Raw genomic sequence first — 25,727 nt, forward strand, 5'->3', positions numbered from 1 at the left:
ACTACAATTACCTTTACCTGTTAACTTGTCAAATAAGAAGATGAATGTTATATCTAATGATGCGACGTCAGTTTCTGTGGTTTAACAATATTATTTAATTTTTTTTCAATATACGTTCTATTTCTTTTTATCAATGTCAAACTTAAAGTAACAGACTCTTCACTATTTTTATCTTGGAAGTTATTTTAGTATTCTTATTATACAACATTTACCTGACTCCCCGTACTCATGGAGGTCCATAATAGAATCTTTGAATGTCTCTGCAATATTATTGAGGAGAGCCAGTTTATCTTTTGGATTGTCCAACAAACTGCATGTTTTTCTAACCAGGAAGACTACCCAACTGCTGTTGTAGTGGTTCTTCACACACACCTAGAATTCGGAGCGATCGCATTGCAGATAAAATGCATCTGGCACAAAATTAATCTCCAATTGAAATGGTGTCAGGGTGATTTTTTTCATTAAAATGTAAAATAAAATATATCAAAATGATATATTACTGTAGCATATATTATTTCACTTTAAACTCCTGCATAAAAAAGAATAATGAAAAGACTGCATTTAGCACTCACCAGACTTATAGAAGTAATGATATTAGCTACTTCTTGCATTCTGCCATTGATGGCCTTGCTTGCAATGGACCTCACAGTGATAGTGTCTCCACACAGTGTCAAAAGATGAGCAACATTTTCTGACACCCATTCATCTGGTAAATCTAGACATTTTTAACAAACCAAGGTTTTTATGGCTTTTAATAATGATGGGACATATATATATATATATATATATATAGTTTTAATGGGTTATCTCTTAAATTTCTTCAACATTTGAAAAATCTAGTAAAATTAAAACTGTATCAAAGATTCCAACACTAAATGACTAGCATACAATTCATTAACAGATGGACTCTTCATTCAGACCTTCACTTTAACTACCAAGCACTGCTGGACATTTTAAAATATAAGTGTACAACTCACTTGTAAGCTCATCTAACACACTAATGATATCATCTTCTGACCACTCACTGTGGTAATGATATAACATGGTCAATGCACTTGCCAACTGACCAAAGTGTTGTTGTGCTTCTTGTGCATTCCGTGGAGTACTTTCTGACACTTCATCCCACTCTATCTCTCCTGTAGAACCAAAGGTATTAATCTAAGTTCTCTTTACCTCCAGTTTGAAATGTAGAATATTACATGTATAGTAATGCCATTCAGCATTTGTTAGACCCTAAACATAGCCAGCAATTTCAAAAGGGACAAGGGGAGGGTGTATTTTTCTGAAAAAGTGGACCTTTTTAGCATGAAACCTCTGTGTACTTAGATAAAATTTCACCCAGACTGGACCTTTTCCCAGCAAAAAGGGGGAGGGGGTTTGGAACCCCCTGGCTACAGGCCTGCTAAAATGTGTTCAGGTTACCTTTAAATTATCAATAAAAATTTTTTGTGTAACTGAGTTAATGTGCTTCAAATACCTTCAGAGGCTGGTCCAAATATTATATACAGCAATCTAGCTTGAAATATAATAGGCTGGGGTTTAAGAATTCGACTCAGCCAAGCTGTCTTTTCATCTCTCCTTTTAATAAAATCTAAAATGCCTCTTCTGAAGAATAATCTTGTATTCAGTTCAACACTGCTATTTGCTTGAGTTCCTAAATTGTAAAGATCAATTTTGAATATTTTGCTTCCATTAACTGCTTTTCGGTATTTCACCCTAAATAACAAAATATCACTAATACATGCTTCTACTGTATCACAGTACTGTAGTTGTAACACATATTTTTTCCTAAAAGGGAAAATGTGATTGAACATCTGTTTGATGAAAGATTTGTTTTATTTTTTCATGTTATTCCTTATTCCAACTCATTAATCAAAATATCAAAATAAATACAATACCTGGTGCTGTCTTCAGCATTGCTTCTATGTCAGAAGAAACTCCTGTACTGTTGGTGATAAAATCAAAGACTCTCCCACATTCCATGTCATCCCAGCCTGCTATTACAGATTTCAGAAATGTTCCATAGCACAGCAACCCCATACAATTTGAAATATCTGGGCAGTTAGAATGTTTACAATACAACTGAAAATTTAAAAAGATTTTGTTTCAGTTCAGAGGGACCAAAGCAACTGTTTGTCATTAATGTTAATAACATTGATCTGAATTCTCTTAGAAAAAATAAAATATCAATTTAAAGGTCCTTTGAAAATTGAAGAAATTGTGCAAACTATAGTGTGAGCATCATAATAAGCAAAATAATGTTAGTTGCAAAAAAGCAGATAATGTGGGTACATTTTCCACAGCCATTTGCACTCAAAGAAATTGTAGCAAATGCAGCCGAATCCAAACATATAAAAATTAAATGTATTGATAGGATCTTTATAAAAAACAGTTCATGTACTTGTATCCTATAGTATCCTAATTCAGGTAAATTAGACATTAATAATTATCCTACCTTTGACAAATATGCATCTATTAATTTCAATCTCTCTTTTGTGGCATACAGACATGTACTTCGCTTCATAAGTAAACCTGTAGGTTAATTTGAAAAGTGTGTTATAATCTAATAATAATTCATGTTAAAATAATTTTGCTTTCATAATTTATTAAGTAAATAATCTCTCTTAAATCTAGTCAGTCTAATTTGAAAAGGGTTACAAAAAACTTACTCACATTTGTGTGAATTTAGATACTTGCCTAATTTTAAAAAGTGATGTAGCAATGTTGCCTGATCTTCAATTGGCAATGGGGCTGGTAAATGAAGTTTGGCTATTGGCATAAATCTTTTAAATCCAGCTTTGGAACATCTATACTGCTCCACACGATTTCTCATATTTTTGGATGACAAAGCAAGCATACTCAAATCTTCAACTAAATATAAAAAACAAATATTACAGAACTTGAATCAAATTTGATAATATACAAACAAAAAACACTGTGTCAATTCAGTTTTATTTCTATTCCTACAAATTCAATTAAATACTTCAACCAACAAAAAAAATCCAAACCAAATTTACAGAAGTGAACATATGGCTTTTGACCAATGACCAACTCACAGAAAACATTGTTTGGTATCATACCAATATTTGTTCAAATGATGCATTTTTGTAATTAATTAAACATGCCACAACACAGTCATCAATATGAGTACTGTTATTTGAACTTTTATCATTAAAAATCTATTTTCCTAAAAAAATTGCTTACTTGTAACACACTGGAAAATTCTTGTCTTTAATTCTGGTGGCAAAATTTCAAAATACCCCAAATCTCCATATTGGACAATTTTTCCTTTTGTTTCTACTTGTTCCTTGATTTCTAATCTAGTAGATCTCCTCGGTTTTTTACACTTAAAATGGTGCACAATCGATTTCATATTGGCTAATCCAACTCCTACTAGTTCAAACATAAAAAATAAAGAAAAAATGCTGAAAGTAATAAAATAAAAATAATTAATTTATGACATTTACATGTTTCTCAAGATACCACTAACACCCTGTAATAATGCAGTTTGTTTAAAAAACAAACAAATCAAAAATTACAGCATTGAAATGGATTATTTGACTATAACTTTCACAAAATTAGTGCAATATATTCAGTTTAACATAAAAACTTTGTCTATTAACTTTTGCTGTATGCATAAAAAAGACGTCGCATGCATTCTACCTTTCTACCTCACATGAAACCCAGCACCTGCTCCGACACGGAGCTTTTCGTTTGTTGTGATGCGCGAGCGACGAGTTCGTCTGCGTGCATTTGGCGCCACAGAATTACAATTTTAAAAGTCATAAAAGGAAAAAATATATTTTATTCTTGTCAACATATGTGATTATAGTCAATTTTGTTCGTCATTCTGGCGCAAACAACAAAAACAATCAAAAAGACTAAAACATCGTCTGCAAGCATCTGTGGTTTGTTTTTGTTGTTTGCGGAAGCGGAAGTATCACCTAATGCAATCAAAGATGGCAGCGCCCACAACGAGCTTTCGGAAGAAAGTGAGCACAAAGATTTTACAAATTCCAGGCACTAGACCATCATTACACAACAATCAGTTACTTATTTCTTCGGGTGTTCCTTCCTTCGATAGTGTGATTGGTATGAGTAGAATATTTTAAGAGTATTTTTAAGCATATATCTTTTATTTTTCGAATTATTAAAAAAAAATATCGAATAAAAATCGTGACGTTGTGTCACGCGTTTTTTCTAATAATGGTGGGGATTAATAATGCTTGTATATTTGGTGTACAGGAAGCCAAATATATGAGTATGGAATTTTTAGTGATCTGATTTAAATCAAATCATATCCGTGTTGTAGTGTCTTTAAATTTGACACCATGTTTGACAATTTTCCAAGATGTCATGTTCAAAAGTAGCTCAACTCCTTAGACACTTTTTTTAAGACAGATTGCAAAAAAGAACAACTGGTGCTACTTATTGTCATCTGTGCTCCCTACTGAAAATTTGCTTTATTGATCATGATATTTGGATAAGTAACCAGTCAGTATATCCAGATCTGTTTCCTATTCAGATTTTATATTTATTGTAATTTTTACATTTATATTTTTCAGGTGGTGGCATAGCAGTTGGCACAGCAATTCTAGTTGGTGAGTATGCCATACAATTTTAAACTGCAAATTTGTAACTATAGATAGGTATATCACAATCTGCAAGGGGCGCTACAGTTAGGTATATCACAATCCGCTAGGGGCGCCACAGTAGTAACTATCCAGGGGCAGTGAAGTGCAAAACTGAGACCGGCCTGCTAACAGCTCGCCTATGACAAACTTTTTTTTAAATCTCTCTTTAAGTGCCATGTAAATAAACAAATACAAGGCATTTACTAGATAAGCTGTAAATCAAAGAGTAAATTCCGGTCACGTGATTTTCTGTGTTGCAGTCTTAGAGAACTTTGATTTGAGGACGTTTTTTAAGTTTTGCCTCGACAAAATGTTTAAAATTTCAGATAAGTTCTGCATGGAAGTTTTTGTAATTTATTTTGTGTAAAGTACATGAAATTTGCAATATTATGCCGAAAAATCATGAAAATTGAACCATGCGAAGTATAGTTTATATGATGCGCAATATTTATAGTACATGATCTGCATGGAAGCCATCCCAGCCATGTGCTTTAGTCCCCCACCTGATATGCATAAAAGCGTTTAGAAAAGCTCTTTCCTTCAATATGTGATGTGGCCAAACAATTTTCATGGTGCATTAAGATAAACAGTAAAAGAATATACACAATAAATTCGGCAACCGAGAGGTGCGGCAACATATAGATAATTGCGATAGTATTTATGTCGAAATATCAAAATGAATAGCCCCGCCGTTCGAGCCTTTTAACCAATCAAAGCAACGGAAAGGGGGTCACGTCACCTTCCCACCAGGCCATGCCATGTAAACAAAGCAGCATGGTCGGCTGTAATGAAGAGTCTGAGGAGGGAGACGCGAAATCTTCGCCAAATTCTCATCTTTCGTGTTGCATGCACATAGAAGAAGGTAGCTAATTAAGAGACTCTAGATGCCATCACACGTGTTCGCTGGGAAACTTTTAGAGTCGCAGCGAAACAATGGCTGGAATTTGGCAGCAGAGAAGCCGCTGCTGTTCAGTGGATCCGCACAGTACGGATTTAGATAAAGGATTCGACGATTTGGAAGCCAAACCACGATGTCACTTTTCTTGCCACAGAAAGCTAACTAACAAGAAGGGGCTATCTCAGGCGGCAAAGAAGTATGAGAAAGCTGAGAAACAAGGCAGTCCTGCTGAAGAAGGTATGTCAACATGTTGTAATTTGTTTTTGAGTCAGCCCCGATCGTGTGATGTTTACATTGTACGTGGCTGATGTTACATAACAATATGTGACTGATAAAAGTGATATGAAAGAAAGAAAAAAAGAAAATGATAAAAAAAGTTTATTAGTGTTATTATTATTTTATTTGTAAATACTTAGAGGTTTTAAGATATGAAACAACTCATTCTCTGTTGAACAAGACCCCATTTCCAGAGATTAGATAGATCTACTTTAGGGGTTCACGCCAAACAGCTGTCAGTGGGGCGGACACGAAAGTTAAATACCCCCTTACAGCTTGTAGTAGGCAGGACGGACATTTAAGCCGGATTATCTGACAGTAATCTAGTGAGACTCCCCGCGGGAGCTCTGGGAATACAGCCTAAGTTAGCTGTATGTTCTTGCCATGATTTAAATCATGATGTTAAAACATCTCATTATGAGTTCATCCATATAAGCATTGCATTTACACAAAATAATGTAAGGCTTCACACAACAAGATATACAAACAAATGTTATGGTGGGATTTTATGAGACAGGCTTAAGTATCATGGAAGAATCTTTTATGCTATTAACACCAAGCCGTTGTTATGTTTCTAGAGACTCACTACAATCTGTGTGATCTCTACCTTTATTCTGTACAATCCAGGTATTGGTGTCACTGGTCCACTTCTATCTGCTAACTATATGTTCCACTCTACACTACTTCTGACTACTTCATGTGAAGACACAAGACTCTAATGACAGTATATTGCAAATTCTTCTCCTTATATACTAATACATAAGGACAATTACATTACAGTGATTCCTTAACAAGTCAGAGATATTGAAGCCAGTTAACAGAATTAAGACACACTGCAGGAGACCTTTAACACAATTAGACCAAGGCTGATTTAAACTTTAAATAGAAGATGAAGCCATAAATGAAGTTATTCAATCCTAAAAACATTCTGCAGAACTTAATGTAATTTTAACTTGGACATCTAAATACATTTACTATACACTGGCATCTGACTTGATTTGTATAGAAGTTTAATGTAATTTACTTAAATATTCAGTTAATATAACTTTCAGACATCTAAATATAATTTAATTACATATAACTTGAACTAAAATAGGGATTTCCTGAAATTAAATTTGGCCATGAAATCACCTCTATGATACTATTTGTGGAGTGTTCCTCCCCCCCCCCCCCCCCCCCAATACATTGCTGCACATGTGCAACCATTAGTGAATATAAATATGTATAGGCTAAGCCCAACTTCAATGAGAATGTATTTTAGGGAATATTTACTGTATCTTGTGAGCCAGAAAAAGTAGGATAGCTTTTAACAGAACAAGCTGCAATGTGATTAATTTAATTAGGACTGTTAGGAATAATCCTTGTAACTTTCCCTTATGAATAAAATCAGTAAAGGTATACATAAATAGTATCAATAAAGAAATACGTTGACAAACAGTATCAATTAAGGAATAATGATAATGAATAGGGTGACTGGTAAATGTAGTTCAGTTTAAAGAGAAGAGTCACTTTTATTCAAGGCATCTGATATTAATCTGGGCAGCAGAATGCTAGTGGGCTCCCTATTAATTATTAGATCTTTAAGCTTGATTAATTTGTCTTAGTTGCAACAAATATTAAACAGTGGGTCTCATTTGCCTATAGTTTGTTACAGCTTAGTTCTTCATAAAAGGAACGTGCTGAGCCCCTAATACATTGAATCCTATACCTACCCTGTGCCCTTTGAATCATGAGGATATTTGTAATTATAGTTGGCAATATCACTTGGTGTCAATCATGTGATAAACTCAGATGCGACTGTCTTATCTTATTTCATTATTATTTATTTATTTATTTATTTATTTTATAGTTAAATCATAGTGATTGTATATACAATTGCACTTGCAACAATCAAGGATTTGTGGTCTGCTCTGTATTTGATAAATCATTTGTGTATGCAGGTATCCAGATGTTTTTATTTGAAATATGTGTTCTATGTTGTCTTTTTATTTATACAGGGCAACTGTTTTTATAACTGAATTTTGAGCACATTACTATTTTTACATATCTTTGTAACACCCACTTGGATATTTATCTAACGTTAAAGTTGTTTCTGTAGTAGTCAGTATCTGCACATTATAATGCACTAATATATATGGTATGAAAAGTAAAATGTTATTTTGCTTCTTTTACAGAACCATCAACCAGTTGTACTCTTCCCAAAATACAAGGTCCATCTCCCAAGAAATTGAGATCAGTCTCAGGGTTTGGTATATCAAAGTCACCAGTGCTGCCAGCTATCTGCATTATTTGTAAAAAAAAAAAGTTGTGGTCACTTAGTCTTAATGGGGAGACACTCATTTTGATGTAATTTTCACATTCATAATATTTTTTTATTGTTTTGTATGTCCTTAATTTGTTTGAGATTAAGCTATTTAATTCCTGCCATAAGTGTTTTTTTATTTTTATGTTCAATATTTCTAAAAGGTTTTCTATTTGATATAATTTCTTTGGTGGGTTGTTATCTTCGGATAGATTCTGTCCATGTGTTTCCCTTTGTATCTTGCTCAAGACTGTGCACCTGATTTACAGTTCTATTATCTACTAGTAGTTGTTCCAGTCTAAGACTAATCTTTAGACAGGTTTAGTTATAGTTGAAATAATAGGGTAACTGCCAAGCTCAGCTCTAAAAATGGTATTGCTAGCCTGCTTTCTTAGACCTAAAATCCATTTGCAAAACTTTAAGTGTACCTGTTCGAATGGCATTTTATTTATCTTTTTCAGATATGCACAAGAAATGTAGAAAGTTATAATTTCACAGGTGAAATAATTAAGTTGGAAAAAAATATTATATATATCATAAAAGCCTTGTTAAATGTGAGCTGTTATTTCTTTTAATATGCTGTTGTTACTAGACAATGCTGCAATTAATTGCAATAATCAAACTTCTTTAAAAATTGTACCTCTGCAATTTAAAGATAAACTTGCACATAAACACTCAATTATTCTACCTAGTGAAGCACTTAGATGTTTTTGAAATAATTTCTTGAGCACTTAATTGCCAGCTTCATAAACAGACAGTCCGCATCATACGTACCTAGATTGTATAACTCTACACATGGATTTATACTATTTATCAGTGAAAAAATATTGAGTCAAATAATTTTCAGTGATTATATGCGCTTTAATTCAATGTAACATTACTGAACATACATGTAAGTGATTATATGATCACTATATAGGGTAATAGTGTGACCTGTGTGCGATTGTACTGTAGTAGAAGTGGTACAGTGTAGTCTACGGGCTATACTACATATACCTTCTTGCCGTGAATTCACGTCAACATTTAGTCAATTATATAAATACACGTATTCTCCAACTATTTAAATCTTTCTCTCAATATTGACATCGATTTTAAAATCCTAGGACATATTTTTTTATTTAAACAACGCATGGGAATCATCTATTAAATGTGCAAGCTTCGCATGGAAATTCATTGTTTACATCGATCAGATGTAGGTCAAGTTATCACGTGACCCCTTGCCGTTGCTTTGATTGGTTTAAAGGGTAGAACGGCAGCACTTGGAACTACTCGGATGTCTCCGCACTCGACAGTCGAGGATTGCCGATTGGAACGGCAGGGCTATTCATTTTGATGTTTTGGCATAAATACCATCGCAATTATCTATATGTTGGCGCATCCTACGGTTGCCGAATTTATTGTGGATATTTTTTAACTGTTTATCTTCATGGCACCGTGAAAATTGTCTGGCCACTGGAGCTTTTCACACAATGAAACGATAGACCAGTGTAGGTAAGGGACTACTTGTGCAGTCACCAATTTGGGTTTGTTTTCGGGTCATTAGATTAACATAGAGCCCTAATTGCCCTAATTGGTCACAAGCAATTTGAGCTGCAGCTACAGCTGAGTGATTACTGCTGGTCTGAGTCAGTGGTCACAGGTCTTTAGCTGAAAAGTGTGGACACTTTTGGTGAAATTTTGCAGTTAAAATACTTCAATATCTTTGTTGCTTGTAGGAATATTTTAAAAATTCCAAAAGAATTCATCTGTTTTTTGCATTACTGTACCTTTCAGAAGATATAAGTATTTTAATTTTCTGATCAGTTTGAAAAATTTTCTGATATACTTACTACAGTAGAACCTGTACAACCGTAGTGCTGGGGAAAGCTGTTACCGACCTTCTCACAGGTCGCAGATGACATTCCATTCAAAAATCTTTTTTAGCGCTGTATAAATAAACCAATAAAATCCATTCACTAACTAAGCTGGCAGTCAAAGGCTAAATTCCGGTTACCTTACCTTCCCATGTTGCTATCTTTGAGAACATTGATTTGCCGATGTTTTAAAGTTTTGCATCGACGAAATGTTTAAAAGTTCTACTGTCATGCCTATAATTCCCGCGACAACTAATTGATCATTTTCTGACATCTGTATGCGTACATGGTGACGAGATAATTATAGGGCAAAACACAATAGCAATGAAAATGAGAAGACGTCAAGCCCGCCCTATGTTCGCTAATATGCAAATCAACCCCGCTTGTCCATCGGTGGCGGCTTGTCACCCTGTTTATGCTCGACGGGGAGTTAATTGCCGCTTGCTGTAAGCCGACGTAATTACATAGTTGCTTATCTGCCGGTACTGTTCCTTTTTCTAGGCTGACACAGGGCCTATCTCCTGCCTTGCTAACGGGTTTTTCTTCACTTTGCAAAGTTTTGTTTGAAAGATTTAATATTTATTTTACTTGTGAGTTTCCCACATAACGGCCAACGTTAATTTGAAAATGACGTAATGCAGTATCGGCCACAAACCACGGAGCGTGCCGTCTGAGGTAATGAGCAAAAATAAAATAAACTACTTCAGACGTTGTGAAGATTATCTGTATATTCGCTTCTTTAACGTCCTTTACCGTGACATTATATGCTGATCTCATTTGAAAGTTTTTCGCGTATTATTCGGTCAACTTATTCTGTCAAGCCATACGGGCCTGTCACTGCACGTGCGCCATCTTGAATTTTATATGTAGAGGGAGGCAGGTCGACAGCCATGCGAAAAAGGACTCTGTGCACGCGGAGAAGTGAAAGTGATACCTTTTTGAAAAACGATATCATTAAAAAATACATTCATAAAAATTTAAACTTTGCTTGTCGGAGGCTGATACCCCACAAAGCGCTCAAGCTGCTGTGCACTGAGTTATTTATAAGTGGAATCTATTTATGTCCTGGAGTGGTTCATCGTAGAAATATAGGCTAATTTTGTAATTGCAGTAATAACAACATTCTAATTCATTGCTTCTTTGTACAAGCAAGATGCTCTTTTCAAATGAATTATGAAATGAATAAATAATGTAATTAAGTTGAGAGAAAGCAGCTCGTTATCTATAAATGGGTCTTTGTTAATTTTTTTTTTCAGGTCGATCCTTAGATTGTGCCTATTGGCTGGTATTGTAGTTCTGTCTTTTTAAATTGATCAACAACTACTTTTTAAATTTTCTTTAATAAAATACAAATAACAAGTTTGACATTGAAAATCTAACATGCATGAAAAGCCAATTATAGTTCCAGTGTTATACTATTAAAATTCTATTTCAGCATGCGAAATATATATTTCAAAAAGTTTGCATCGATCATGTTTTGTTTGCTTAACCTTTTTGTTTTAGACTTTGAACACATGGATGGAATTTGTAAATATTCTACACAATATAATTCACTTTCATTAGTTTTGAATTTAAATATATGGACAGTATGAATTAGATAAAATAATACTTATTAAAAAAACGTAAATTTATTGAGAATAAAAATTTAAAATGCCCTTCCGTAAGCGTATTTTTGAGAGATGATTCTGTACAGTATTTACGAGTGTAAATAATATGCGTTTGACAGCATTTTCTTTCAAATGTGATTCTTTAGAAATGTGCGCATTAACTTTTCTTGTCTTACAGACAGACACAGAGAGGACTTCGGGTCCGAAACCAGAAGGCCACATGGAAAATACATCTAAGGTCTACAAAAGGCTGCCTCCTTTGTAGGGACTTATCTAGCGCACGAAAATCTTTATTAATCATGCGATTTGATAAATTATCACAGATGATGATTTAGTCTAATTGGTGTGCTACGCGGATAAGAAGGGCGCGTAGAAAGTTGCCTAGGTCTGTAAATATATGCGTTTTGGTGTCGGGGGGGGTCTCCTTTTCTTGTCACAGTATGTAAATATTTAAACTGGAAATTATTCGATCACCAATCGTCAAGCTGTCTATGCAGAAAGATATTTTTTAAACTAGCGGAGAGCACCTGCATTGGAGAAGACGACCTGGCAGAGAAAGACGGAAGATAAAGATCACTCTCACATACTTTTTTTCCCGTAAATATTTTGATATTAAAGACTCCCGTCCCTCTTCCCTTGTTCGTGTCCTTCTTTTCTACTTTTACTGCATTTTATCATTTGTTTTCCCCGAAGTAAGAATGAATCGTTTGAGCAAGCGGGCTTGGTAGAAAAAGAGGGGAGATAAGGACATCAATCTTATTTCCCGTAAATGTTTTTAATATTAAGGATTCCCATCACTTTTTCTTGATAGTTTCCTCTTTCCTCTATTTCTTTTCGCTGCACTTTTATCTGTTGACTTCTCTTAAATAAAATGAATCAAATCTAAATAAAACAAATAACGGAGAGCAGATTCTTTGGTGAAATTATTTATCTGTCAAAAACCTTGTAAAACGTTAAAACATTCTTTATGAATAACGACCCATGCAGGAGTGTAAAATATTCATTTTGTAGAAGGTTGCACAGGATTAAATTCTCGATGCAATTAACGATTATTTCCTAGTCTTTCATTAGCCTACCAGCACCTTATTGAGAAAATTTTGATTCACCCCAAGAAGTTATAACTTCTTGTTCACCCTGACACTGCCAACGAAAAAGTACTTTAGTTTACTGGTGTCTCTTGAATATTTAGGCACTGTTGATGGCCCCAAAGATTGAAATTTGACGAAACCGATGCTTTATCGCTATTGTTTAATGATTAACAATTGCTGCCTGAGAACGCTCTTGGGATGTATCTTAGACCTAGTCAAAGAATGGAATAGTTTTTAATATCAAGGTTACTTACAACCCAGTCATTAGGTAACACTGGACAACGAAACAAAGGGGCGACTACCAGTTGTAACTGCCATTGAATTACATGTAAAAGGTGCAAAATCGGCCACCCCTTAATGCGATCATTAACCAGCAAACAAAGCGTTGTATTGTAATTTCCACCGCCGACAAGCGGGTTATCAAAAAAAGTATGACAGTCTTTTTACTTCCACCATCGATCCCTAGGACGTACATGCACACATGAAAACAACATTGATAACTATTCTTGTTATAATGCACGAATTAAATTGAAAAAAATTTAAACTATGTTAATTTGGACTTACTTCATACATGATGTTATTGTGTTCACGACAAAGGCTAATCAAATGCCATTTACCCTTAATGATTTGTTTGGGCGAACTCTCCTCCACAGCATTTGCACACGTATCAGTTAAAGATCTTCTTTTAATTAATCTATTTCATAATTCAAGGAGTTGCAGTAAGCGAATGCAGTTATGTGACCGATCTTGCACAAACACTTAAGCCCTTGCCGTTAGGCAAATTGACACACTAAGTCATTTTTGATAATTTTTTCTAATGCCCAACAAGAATTTTTGTATGGAATTAATTTTCCACCGCTCAGCTGGCATTCAGTAATATATCGCGAGGACATTGCACGATGAGAGGCTGTGGTTTAAGCTAGATGCAACACTCGCCACCGAGCTGTACCCGAAAATTACTCAACCTGTGGCTCGACAATACGCTCGTTATATTTCAAGTTCGGCTCGGCGACTTGTATTGTATCTATCACTTACTACAATGTCCAGTTAGCTTACCCAGCTGTGGTTTTAATTATCGCTATTTAGGTTCCTTTCGAAACCAGCTTCGTCTCCACGAAAACAACATACATGTACAGTGTTTTGGATGTTACTCACACGAAGACCTGGCACGGCTTTGTCGTTGGTATTTTCTTTTTATTGTTTAGTGCTATCTATACCCCTATCACTTAACCTGAGAAGTTTCCAAACGTAAGGACAAAGAGAAAAGTTTGATGTATCGAGGCAAAAGGGAGATCGGTAGATACGTCCAAAATTAGGGAGACTTCTGCCAAGATCGGAAGAGTTAATTGGTATGGGCCACAGACTGATCGCTCGAGAAATTCACCAAATCTACAAAAAAAAAAATCCTTCAAATGTATTAAATAGCAGAGGCCCATCCCCCTGATTGTAAGAAGCAAACAAAACAACGAGACGGCAGGTCGACATTCAGCCTAGAGCAAGGTGCAATACTGCCAAGTTGAAAGCTGTTAATTAAGTCGGATTATAGCGCGCATCAATTTACTTCCCGTCGCGCTTGGCGAGGACGAACTCCCGTCTCCAAGGGTCGCCCGTACAATAATTTACATGTGCTCCTCCCCCTGTGCGCTTAGGCCCTGTATGAGTCCACGTCGCTATTGTTTGCTACCCGCACAGGCTTTTGTAGTTTATCAAAACAACCCATTGTCTCTCAGGGGGCGTCAGTACACAGTTAATACGTACATGGAGTATACGCATACGGATTGTCGCGCGAATTATGAGCACAACCAGTAGGTAAGGACTGCATGCATTTTTTTTGTAAATTATACCCTTTAAGCTTCATGAAATTTGCAATCTTATGGAAGAAAAACCTGTGAAAATTTGAACGATGCCAAGTATAGTTAATCTGCACGGAAGCCATCCCAGCCATGTGCTTGTGCGGTCGCCATTTTGGTTTTGTTTCTGGGTCATTAGATTTACATAGAGTCCTAATTGTCTTAATTGGTCACAAGCAATTTGAGCCAAAGGCCCATTAACAGGCTGCTCTGCTGCAGTTGAGTGATCACTGCTGGTCAGTGGTCACAGGTTTTTAGCTGAAAACTGTGGACACTTTTGGTGAAATTTAGCAGTTGAAAAACTTCAATATCTTTGTTGCTTGTAGGAATATTTTAAAAATTCCAAAAGAATTCATCTGTTTTTTTGCATTACCTTTCAGAAGATATTAGTATTATAATTTTCTGATCAGTCTGATATACCTACTATAGATGAGAGCTTATTCAGTAAGCTCATTACTGCATGCTTTTAAAAAATCTCATTAAAACATTCGAATATGTATTGCAGAGGAAGATACATATGGAAGTTATGGCAAGCTTTTATTGAAGTACTTTATTGCTGAAGGCATTGTCTGTGGACATAGCAGCTTTTTGGCAACTGCAGATACCAAGCCAGATCAGATAGTGAAGGTATGTCTTTGTGTTACATGTGGAAATAGTAGATTTTTTATTCTCAAACATTAAATGACAAAGAAAAATTCACTAATAGCAGAAACCACAAAAAAGATACTATGGCTTTGAGTAAGCCATATTTGTTGTGTTTTCATTTATTGTTATCATACAGATTCATTAGACAGTCTCCAATAAAATGTCACATATGTAATGCTTATGGTGGTCATATAGAAATTTTCTTAATATTTAAATACATTCTGATGTTTTTTTTATACTTTCCCCCTATAGTTAAGGGGTATGCTGGAATCCTGTTGTTAACTTGTTAGTCAGTAATTTCTCTTAGCTGTTTTTTTTTTAATTTTGCTAAATTCTTTTAAGACCTTTAGGCTTACATACATTCAAGGCCTCTGTTATTGTTACTTCCATCTGCATTATACCCATGTCACAAACTGGTGAGCACCATTATTTCAGAAACAGGCAAGCTGGAAACTGCTATTTTAAAACAGCAGCTTCTCCTGGGTCACTTGGACAGTATAGTCAGTGGTTCACCCTGACCAATACTTTGAGACCTTAGAAAAACTTCCTTACTTGATAAATGACATGAAAAATTGTTCTTATTCTCATTTTGTATTTCTCCCTAGAAAAAGAATAAAACAATTTCAGTTGAAGTGGGGTGTATCGAACACATTTAATGCTTATATTGAATTTTAGAGATGCAAAATGTCTTTTGATGTCTTTTGTATAGGAGCTCCCATCTGCAATTGTTGATGATCCAGGTGCTGTACAAGATGCCCAGCCCTCATCAAGTGAGGCTGATGACAGCATGAAGATTGCTTGGAGATATCAAAATATGTCAAAAGTACAGGTAATTCAAGTCCAGTTTTATCTTGAACTTGGGTTCCTTGAAACATATGCAGATGTGAAATAAAACCTGTGGATGTTTAACTCTATAAGATAAAATGTTGTGATGTGTGTGAAGGAACACAACCTTTCTGGTAAAGCCACAAATTAAAGTTCAAAATATGTGTAAATATTTTCAGTATCCAAAAAGGCACCATGTCTAATGTGAGACTGAAGCTTTTTTCTCTGATTTCTGTTCTATCTGTATACGTGTCTTTGATCGCATTCACAAAGAGTTGAGCCATGGCTTTACAAATCCTGGAACTAAATAAGGCGGACGTATGCCTTCCCATGTGTCGTCCCAATGGAGCCGAGATCTAATGACTGTCCCCCCGCAGGGACGACGTGTGGAGGCGTGTGAGAGGCAGAGAGACTATTAAAAGATTAGGCTGTTTTTCTTTCATGTACGACCGCCATATTTAGTCCCCAGGATTTGTAAAGCCTGGCTCAACTCGTTGTGAATGCCATCTTTGTATTTCAGGCAGCTCCAGTTAGCACAAAGTTTGGACACTACTTTGATCTGACTAAAGTTATGAACCCTGAGGTATTAGCTAAGACAGACATGAGGCAATTCTATCTTCCTGATGAAGAAATACCTGACAGGTAAAGGTATAAAATGTGAGACATTCTCTGTGCTCAAAAACCATTTATGATTGTTGAAATTTCATGACTTTTTTAAGTGGATAGAACATTTTCCTGATTATTGAATGGTGATGCAAAATTGGATGCTTCTAAATGTATATATTTCTACTTGCCTGTCAAAAATGATAATTTAGTAACATGCACATAATTTGTTTTAGGCATTCAAATAGTATAATGAATCCTGCATACCAGAAGCTACTTCAGGATATAAAATCTCACATTATAAATAAGAACTTCAGTACGTCTTCAAGTAAACAACCACAGCAGCAACGTAATATACTTAGGATAGGTGAGATCATGAGATCAAGTCCTTAGTGTTTTGTTTAGTACATGTGATATGGTAAAAAGAATTTAACAGAAAAGGAGTTTTAATTGTCATTATTATTTTCCATTTCAAACATTTATAAAATTTGAAACATGCTAAAATTTGATTTGGAACATTTTTATTGATTGCTTTTTGAAAGTTATTTGTCATTCTTACCATCCTATGCATGTTTTTTTCGTACAGCATAAGTTTTTTCCATAATTGAATAATTTCATATGCTGACTTGCACCCCATTTCCATAGATTAGATCAACCTAACTCCCTGGGGGTTCACGCTAAATAGCTGTCAGCCGGGCGGACACGAAAGTTAATTACCCTCTTACAGCTTGTAGTAGGCGGGACGGACATTTAAGTCGGATTATCTGAAAGTAATCAAGTGAGACTACCCGCGGGGAGAGATCGATCTAAAATCTATGGGAATAGAGCCTTAGATTTCAAAATCGCTATCGGCATTGATATTCATAACCATGTTTACCATGTGTTTACCATAACCATGTGATAAGTTCTATAGAGTGACATTGTTTTCAGCCATCCATTCTCTTGGCTCACCACTATGGGGAGAAGGTGAGGTCAATCTAGACAGTTACGATCCATCTCTGCCCAGGTTTCTCTATGGTCTCAGAGCACTACTCAGATCTGCCTTTGCTTCCTGTCTGATAACTGTGCCAACACATATATTTAATGTAGGTTAAAGTTATATGTATTTTGAACTTTAATCTGAATGCCTTACTTTAACACAGTGATGTACATCACATTTAACATATTTTAGATCGTTCATTGTGCTGTCACTAATAATGAAAATATTTTATTTCTTCAAACATTTATAAAATGTTCCCACTATTTTTATAGGGGTTAAACTGTCATATAAATGAAATCTGGCTGATTTTCAGAAGCTGTGTATGCTTTGATGTACAAAAATCAATATAAAATGTGATGTTTTATTTCCAGGATACTGCATTTACTAGAAGGATAGAAAACATGTGTGATACAGTAGTACAGCTTGAATCATTTGTTGGCTCTGAGAGAGAAACAAATCCAGTCTATAAGGATTACCATGGTAACAGCTTTGATATCAGTTTTCTTTTGTAGTGGTTGGAGATTTGATAAAGTGCAGTTTAATGCTTGTATTACAAGATGTTTGAAAAAATCTACATCCAGTTTACCTTTGAATTACAATTGATTTGTGCTTGATTTAGTATGCATAGTATTTTGTATTGTTTTTTAGTATATAGTAATAATAATTTCTAAAGTATTGGCAATTGTTTTTATACATTTTTGTGGGTGAAGTGAGGTATTTTGAATCACTAATTTTTCACTTCCTATTTCAGGCTTGTTCCAGATATTTTGAATCTCCAATTTTTCAATTCCTATTTCAGGCTTGTTTCATATTCTTAAAATCCCGAGGTTAAACTCTCTCACCTGTCACATGCCTGACTCCTTAGATCTGGCATTTAAACTGAGACGGAAAAAGTTCACCATTGAGGTAAGGATTTGATTTGTGTATTTTCTTTATGGGTTTTTAAAATACCAATGCTCAGTTTTTCTAGTACAACACAACAATAAAGGAAAATTCGAAAAGGAGAGAAATAAATATAGTAGTATGTATATATCTAAAATATAATACATAAGACTTTATATCATTTAAAGTCGTTTTGAACCTTAATCTAATTTGAGTTACAAATTGTATTTTTATTCTTGGTTCTGTATAAATGGCAAGTAAGAGTTGGTGTCCATATTATGACACTGCCTGTTTGGTGGTATGTTTGTCAATGAAATGTTATTTATATGATATACTCTGTTCTGCCCATAGAAACTACACTTGCCCCCAGAGTTGTCAGATACAGCCAGCCGTCCACAGGAGGACAAGGATGTAGTGGTCAAACCCAAGACTGTAGGCTGTAGCACAGGGAGCAGCAAACTAGACTTCTGACCCAGGGGAATGAGGAAGGAGTTGGGTGCAACATGATCTCCTGTGCCCAGGAACTGTTTGTTATGGGCCGCAGTTATATCATTTGCAAACAAGACTTTGGCCAAAAGATAAAAGTAAAGAGTTGTCTGTAAAGAAATATCTTCTGGAAGAAGCTGGTTGACATGAGGTACAGTTTTGTCAGTATGAACCAAGGAGACAATTGAGTTGGGATAGAAATTCTCTGGAGGTTACTAATGTGCAATTGGCCTTCAGCTGTGTATTGTAATAGTGTGATGAATATGTCATACATGTATTACTATTTCTGTGCAGTGAACACAGAAGCAGGTTGTATTCAGAGTTGTGATTGAGACCTCTGAACTTGGACATGTTTAAGGCAAAACCTTATTGATACTGCAACGTTTGTAGTATTTGACATTTAAGTTGAGTACTCTCATACTTGGCTTCCATTATTTGGATAATTTTTAAAATAGCCAAAACCTGTACTAGAAAATTGTTTAAAGCAAGCATGTATTAAAACTTGGTGCCAAAACAAGAATTTAAATGAAAATGTTTATTCTTGTATGAAATAATGGATCATATAATTACTAGTTCACTATTTTTTGTATCCATTATTTATATGAAGAGATAAAATGACATTTTATTCAAAATCACTTTGAATTATACAGCACATAGAAGTTACCCTATTCTACATTAAATTTTTTTTGCTTGGCTTATAACTTGCCTAACTTGGACCAACTGGAGAATTTTTCCACAGCAATATCAATAAAGTATTTAATTTCAGCTATATTGCCTACTTTTAAATAGGAAAATAGCTGTGGCATTTTGTAATTTTTAACTAATACTTAAGTTCATTTTAGAGTAAGCACTTGCTAAATAGGCCTACTGAAACTACGCACAATAACTAAAATATGTCGGTATAAAATTTACCTGGCATACTTTTTGTAAAAATATTTTTAAAAAAGTTAAATGACATTCTTTGCATAGCATTTCACATTATTGCTTTCTAAAGCACTGGATGGAATGTAATTAAAATTCTATACTTTTGGCTAAAATTGTAAGTTTATAAATTACAAAGAAAACACATCTCCTGATATAATAGACAGATGACAAAGCAATATACCCTATTCTATTAAACATAAATGTTTCTAATATACAGTTAAAAGACCAGTTAATTTGCATTCTGTTTAAAGTAGCATTTTGCTGAGCATTAATTTTTTAGTGCATGCATTTTTTGGAGGTCAAACATCTGTGATCACACTACTTTGTGTTGCTGCTATTGAACGGAAGTGCAAGTTTTCTGCAGATTTAGTCAGTCTTTCTTTGGATACTGATTTTCTCACCCTTTCTGTAAGTATAGGTTCATCCAAGCTCTCACTTGAAGCCTGAAATCCAGGGTTTTGATAAGCTGATGAGACCATTTTTTCTCTCCTCATAGCTGCCCTTTCTGAAGCCTTTAAACCTTTACCGATATTTTCCAGTGATTTTCTAAATCCTTGATTCCTATTAGAAAAAGCATTATCTAGTTTATCACTGGAAGCTTGAAAGGCTAAATTCATGAGTGTGCCTAGTGCTTTAAATTCTGGAACTCTCGGAGCAGGAGGTTCTTGAAATTGTAATTCTTGGTCTTTCAGAGGCATTGTTGTTTCCTCTTGATGTTGCCATTGCTGATGTTCTCCAGTAGATGATATAGAATGGTCAGTTTCATCATGGGGCATTGATTTCTTGGAATCATGAGATTTTGAGTCATCGTCCTTGTGTTTGTCTAAAGGAAAGTCTCTAAGAATATTTTCCAATGAACCTAAAGAAGTAAATGATTTAAAGTTGGGTGCTGAGTGTTGCTCATCCTCCATATGAACACCATCCACTGTATGTGTACTAGGTTCTCTAATGTCCTCTAAACTTTTATCCCTTCTTTGATATGGGGATCCATCCATTATTGTTGTAAGGTGTAGTTCTGGGCTTTGAAATGACTCCTTACTCCTTGCAAGACTATTACTACTCCCTATCTCATCTACTTCCTGAATAGGCGATGGTTTAGTGAAGGCTTTTGCCTTGGCATAGGCTGCTCTGCTGGGGTGATAGTGCTTTTTCCTAATAATGGACTGTTCTTTATCTTCACTGAAGGCAGCATTGGCATGTCCAGATTTTGTGGACTTTCTTTTGTATCCTTGGAGGATGGTCACTTCTATTGGGATCTCCTCTTCAGACGTCAGGTTTGGATTTGAACCTTGTGTTTCCCCATTGGATTTAGATGCTTCCAGCTGTAAAAGTACATGAAGTTAATGAAAAAAGCGCCACAAATAATATTGATAGTAATATTATCATAGTAACGAGTGGAAATTTGACATAAACAAGTTAGTACATGTCACTTTTGAATTCTTTAAAAGATAAAATGGGATTGCCAAACATATTGCGTGTGTAATGTGATCACCTGATATTATATAAATGCAATAGAATGACTAACTGTTGGTGAAGAAGAATATAGCTCCTTGTTCTACTTTACCTGTCGCTTTTTTTGTTCAGCCTCATCAGCATACTCAAGTATGGGAGGAGGTGTGAGACGGCGGCAGAAGAAAACGATGAAGAACAGGATAATAAACATAAACACCAAGCCACAAGGTATTCCAATGGCCAGATATATCTTCCATTCATCCGCCATTATGTTGACTTTGCATCAATGTCAAAAGCTCTCAGTGTTCGTGATAACCTAAAATAAATATTTTTTTTTAGAAGCCATAAACCTACAGTAAGATGATGATTTTTCTCCAGATAGAATCAATTAATATAATTCATTTTTCAAAAATATGATTATTGAAAGATTTAAAATATTTATTTGCTAAAGTGATGTGCAACTACAAGCCCTTGGTGGTAAAGAAATTATCTATAAAGTGACAACTGCATTTCACGTGGTGTACACAGGATCTTGTTTCCATCAGGCCATTTATCTATGAGCTTTGCTCAGCCAAGGTAGTATTTGATATAACCCAAGTCTCAATTTCACTTTAGTGCCTTAATCAACAAGAAAAGCGTGAGTTTCAATTTTCTTTTATGATCCCCAATTTGCACTTATCCTATTTAACAAACTCTGTGTTAACATGAGTCAGTTGGTTTATTTTGTTTTTATCTATTGGTTCTATCTCAGATAAGGGAAATACTTTATGACATTATGAAAGATTCCCTTTCAGTGAGAAACGTGTCATAAATTATAGTAAGAAAGTCCCATTTTAGATGCCATTCTAGCACCAAATGTTGCCTTAGCACCAATATGCACCACCACTGTGACAGTAAAAACACCAAGATTATAACAGACAAAGGCAGCAAATTTCCTAAAAAAAATTCATTTTTATGACTGATCATTGTTTTAGAGCGCATTCTCAACGAATTAAGCCAAGCTTTACAAAGCTGGTGACCTAAAAATGGCGGACGTACATGAAAGAAAAACCGCCTAATCTTTTAATAGTCTCTCCGCCTCTCACACGCCTCCCCACACGTCGTCCCTGCGGGGTACAGTAATTAAATCTCGGCTCCGAACATTAATATTTCCGTGAATATCTCTGGTGATATTATCTCCATAGATAGTCGATTCATTACTGCTCTACGGGCCAAATTATTCCTTTTTCGTCTCTGTTTTCAAAGATAATAGAACAGAAGAGCTTTTTTCCTTCGATCACCTTCAGCCGCCATGCTTTCTTCACCACGAGTTTAACTGATGAGCATGCGCACTAAATATTTCTCAGGTAGCTTCCGCATGGCGAACGGAGACGCGATTTAATTACTGTACCCCGCAGGGACGACGTGTGGGGAGGCGGAGAGACTATTAAAAGATTAGGCGGTTTTTCTTTCATGTACGTCCGCCATTTTTAGGTCACCGGCTTTGTAAAGCTTGGCTTAATTCGTTGAGAATGCGCTCTTAGACCTTGTCACCCTTTTCTCCAAAACAGAAAAAAAAAATCAGGTCTCCTCCTTTTAAAGTGGAGAGAAGACCGAGGCTTACAAAAGTCATTTTCACAATCACTGGACCAAAATGCAAGTGTTAATAAGTTTGGAATATGAGTTAAAAAAGAGCTGTTTTACTTTTAGGAAATCGGAGGCTGGTGAGGGATTCAGTGGGGTTTCGATAGAACCACGTACCCTTATGGCCACATGGGTTCTATGGTATGCCTCAAGCATGGCCAACAAAGGGGTAAAAAAGGTTCACATTGGAAATTGCTGGCTGCAGGCCTGATAATTACTCATAGTTCATTTTATTAGTATTCACAAATAGCAATCACGAATAGCAATATATATTTCATAATCTTTCATTTTTCAGTAATGTACTTTTTAATTTTTTTCACATATGTATGGATACTGAGTACACTTATCTTTGACTTCTTTTTATTTCATTACAAATTGGCTAATCAGAACATTTTAGACAGGCTTTGAAAGCTTTTATTTAAGCATCTTCAAAACCTAGGAAACCCTTGGCTCCATGAAATGAAATAAATGAACATCCCCAGCCCTCCATAGAGTGCTGGAAGCCATGTTACAGGGCAAAGATTAACAATGTGATCTTTAGGTGCCTGTGCCATACATGTACTAGTGTGTGTGTGTGTGTGTGTGTGTGTGTGTGTAGTCTGCCTTCATACAGGTGAGAATTCAATATTAGGCAGCAAATATCCAAAATAAAAATAACCTGCATATAGGTGGTGTCAACAGTTATTTGCTATAAGATCACTGACGGTATTGATGTCATATTTTTGGATGGCTGTACTCTACCTAACATGTACAGTATGTTTGTACCTACCTAGTACCTGCCTACTTCCTACCTATAGCTTTCAGCATAACAGTAGCACATGTAAATTAAGGGTAACATGTACATGCCAGTATGCTGGTCATGTATATCTTTTTCAACATCTTAGTATTGGTGCTCCACCTGGCTAATTTGGTTTAAGTTGTAATTATTTACAGCTTACTCACCTAACGTGTGTAACATGTAGAGTATTTCTCCCTTCCCACACATACACACATGCTGTATATTATGAACTGACCAGTATTACTCTCATAAAAATCAATACTTCTTTTGTATTCAAGGTTCCCTATTGACCAATAAATGTGCTCACAGTCTATATGGGCTTTCACATGTTCAACAGCTTGGAATCAATTTGTATCAAATTTTGGGTCTTTTGTTCAAAGGTGACAATCCCAGGTGGGATAAATACTTAACACCAGTTTAAGTGGAGATGTCCAGTAACAAGACCGGGTCCAGTGCATTGTGCCCATACACTATCAGTCCGAGACATCAGTCCTTGGTTTTAAGCTTCTGGTGAGCGTGAAAAGTGTGCACGAGATTGACAAATGATAATTGACATCTGAAGTCAAATTGAGCAGCACCTTCATGTTTATAATAACTCACCTTATACAGGTGCATATATGTACTTTATGTGACTGCATTCAACTTCCAGAATAAATACACACTTAACTGGTGAGAGGGCCAGTGAGTGCACTTACAATGAGTAGTGAGAAGTCAAAAAAATCAAATTGAAAGGTCATAGTTGTTTCTTACCGTTCATACTGTTCTGACCCAATTGCCCAGTTCCATATCCTAACTATAATACGCACGTTGTTGGGAACTTTGATAAGATTAAGTTGTGGAGGAAAAGAGGTCTACAGGGGTCTCCATGCAGTGCAAACTTCTAACCTTCCACAGCACGCGCCTGGTAAATGTTGTTTCATCAGTGATTCAATGTATCAATGGGTAGACAGCACAGGCCACTTAAATATGCTGCGGCACATGCTAAGACTTTCAATGTCGTATTCTTTGTGTGGTGTTTACTTTGCTGTATTGACTGTTGGTCTATTCAAATTATGTTCACCAAAATAATAGGTCGTACTAGAAGGCTAAGTCAACATAAGCATCCAGAAGAAATACCTTTTAATCGACTTCTTAATACATGGGTGCACCAAATAATGTTTTGAGCTAGTATCTAGTACAGATACTTGAAAACAGACTCGTGCCCCTACACCAACAGGATATGGTTCAACAATTTTTTATATTCATAGTAAATCAAATAAATTGTGTGAAATATTTCTAAATGGTGTTTAGTACAGCATTTTGATGATACAATGCATTGAAAATGGTTTTTGTACTTGTATGCACTTTGCTTTGAAATTCATGTTAAAATACAAAAAGAGAAAAAAAAAAAAAACAATTAAAGAGTTTTCCTGGCCAATAATTCAAAATAAGATATGCAAAGTTAATATCTGAGAAAACATTTTTTAATCTGATTAACAAACATCTGGTTTGAAGGGTCTCCTCTCCCTAAAGCAGTTAGGACTTTTTGATAATAACAGCTAGAAGAATCTACATTACCATTTTGCTGTCATAAAAATATGCAATTAGCAAAGACAAAATAACTGTTTGTCCCACTTGTATATATATTGTATAGTCATCCACCTAATTTTTGACAGTGCAATTCTTATATTTTTGTAGCTTCCATAAGTCATTTTCCATATTATCTAGACAGGTCTTTAAACATCAAGAAATGAATATAGGGAAATACACATAGCAGGTTATGGTCAAATGTAAATGTCTCTCTTTTTAAATGAAATCAATAGTAAATATTGTAGAAAATTTTTTCTCTGCACCTTAAGTGCACAGCAACAAAAGCCAAGCAAAATTTAAAGAGCTGTAATTTTCTCAATGTTGACCTCAAATGACCCATCTTCAGAGTCATCATCAATGAACCCAGGGTTCTCTACTCCTATCATTTCATCAATGACAGTCTCTTGAATGTCGACAGAGCCTGGTTCCAATGCCAAATCGGTTCCATTTTTT

The 25,727-nt window shown here is 35.3% G+C and overlaps 4 protein-coding genes across 9 annotated transcripts in view; 2 read left to right on the forward strand and 2 right to left on the reverse strand.

Moving 5' to 3' along the window:
• Positions 1-3,891, reverse strand: part of LOC106158395 (F-box only protein 47) — a 4,572-nt gene extending 681 nt beyond the window's left edge. The window contains exons 1-9 of one of the 3 annotated variants that reach the window (XM_087001413.1): positions 3,664-3,888; positions 3,205-3,425; positions 2,698-2,871; positions 2,456-2,532; positions 1,899-2,082; positions 1,478-1,654; positions 978-1,136; positions 573-715; positions 213-372 (exon numbers count right to left, since the gene is read on the reverse strand). In XM_087001413.1, coding sequence (XP_086857539.1) covers positions 213-372; positions 573-715; positions 978-1,136; positions 1,478-1,654; positions 1,899-2,082; positions 2,456-2,532; positions 2,698-2,871; positions 3,205-3,406 — 1,276 coding nt within the window. In that variant the 5' untranslated portion in view covers positions 3,407-3,425; positions 3,664-3,888. Of the gene's footprint in view, positions 1-212; positions 373-572; positions 716-977; positions 1,137-1,477; positions 1,655-1,898; positions 2,083-2,455; positions 2,533-2,697; positions 2,872-3,204; positions 3,426-3,663 lie in introns of all 3 variants that reach the window. The other 2 variants (XM_087001412.1, XM_087001414.1) reach the window with 2 other exon arrangements.
• On the forward strand, positions 3,677-19,693 carry LOC106158396 (elongator complex protein 4). Its single transcript, XM_087017943.1, has 11 exons — positions 3,677-3,712; positions 3,833-3,992; positions 4,566-4,601; positions 15,014-15,135; positions 15,863-15,982; positions 16,499-16,620; positions 16,818-16,948; positions 17,512-17,666; positions 17,932-18,040; positions 18,360-18,466; positions 18,794-19,693. The coding sequence occupies exons 1-11, from the start codon at positions 3,677-3,679 to the stop codon at positions 18,911-18,913; spliced, it is 1,218 nt and encodes a 405-aa protein (XP_086874069.1). The 3' UTR covers positions 18,914-19,693.
• On the forward strand, positions 5,240-8,605 carry LOC147764922 (uncharacterized). Its single transcript, XM_087001416.1, has 3 exons — positions 5,240-5,769; positions 7,983-8,154; positions 8,572-8,605. Exons 1-3 carry the CDS (start codon positions 5,568-5,570, stop codon positions 8,588-8,590), a joined length of 393 nt encoding a protein of 130 aa, XP_086857542.1. The 5' UTR covers positions 5,240-5,567; the 3' UTR covers positions 8,591-8,605.
• On the reverse strand, positions 19,449-25,561 carry LOC106158472 (uncharacterized). 4 transcript variants are annotated; one of them, XM_013534479.2, is made up of 3 exons: positions 25,538-25,561; positions 21,417-21,620; positions 19,449-21,174 (listed from the first exon to the last, which is right to left on the reverse strand). In XM_013534479.2, the coding sequence occupies exons 2-3, from the start codon at positions 21,570-21,572 to the stop codon at positions 20,152-20,154; spliced, it is 1,179 nt and encodes a 392-aa protein (XP_013389933.2). In that variant the 5' UTR covers positions 21,573-21,620; positions 25,538-25,561; the 3' UTR covers positions 19,449-20,151. The 4 variants fall into 4 exon arrangements, with proteins under 4 accessions (XP_013389933.2, XP_013389931.2, XP_013389930.2 ...); XM_013534477.2 differs by lacking the exon at positions 25,538-25,561 and adding an exon at positions 24,456-24,703; XM_013534476.2 differs by lacking the exon at positions 25,538-25,561 and adding an exon at positions 23,870-24,216.
• Positions 25,562-25,727: the final 166 nt, after the last annotated feature.

Source organism: Lingula anatina, chromosome 1 (assembly GCF_051362555.1).
Source record: "Lingula anatina isolate TDL-2025a chromosome 1, LinAna3.0, whole genome shotgun sequence".
Classification (NCBI taxonomy): domain Eukaryota; kingdom Metazoa; phylum Brachiopoda; class Lingulata; order Lingulida; family Lingulidae; genus Lingula; species Lingula anatina.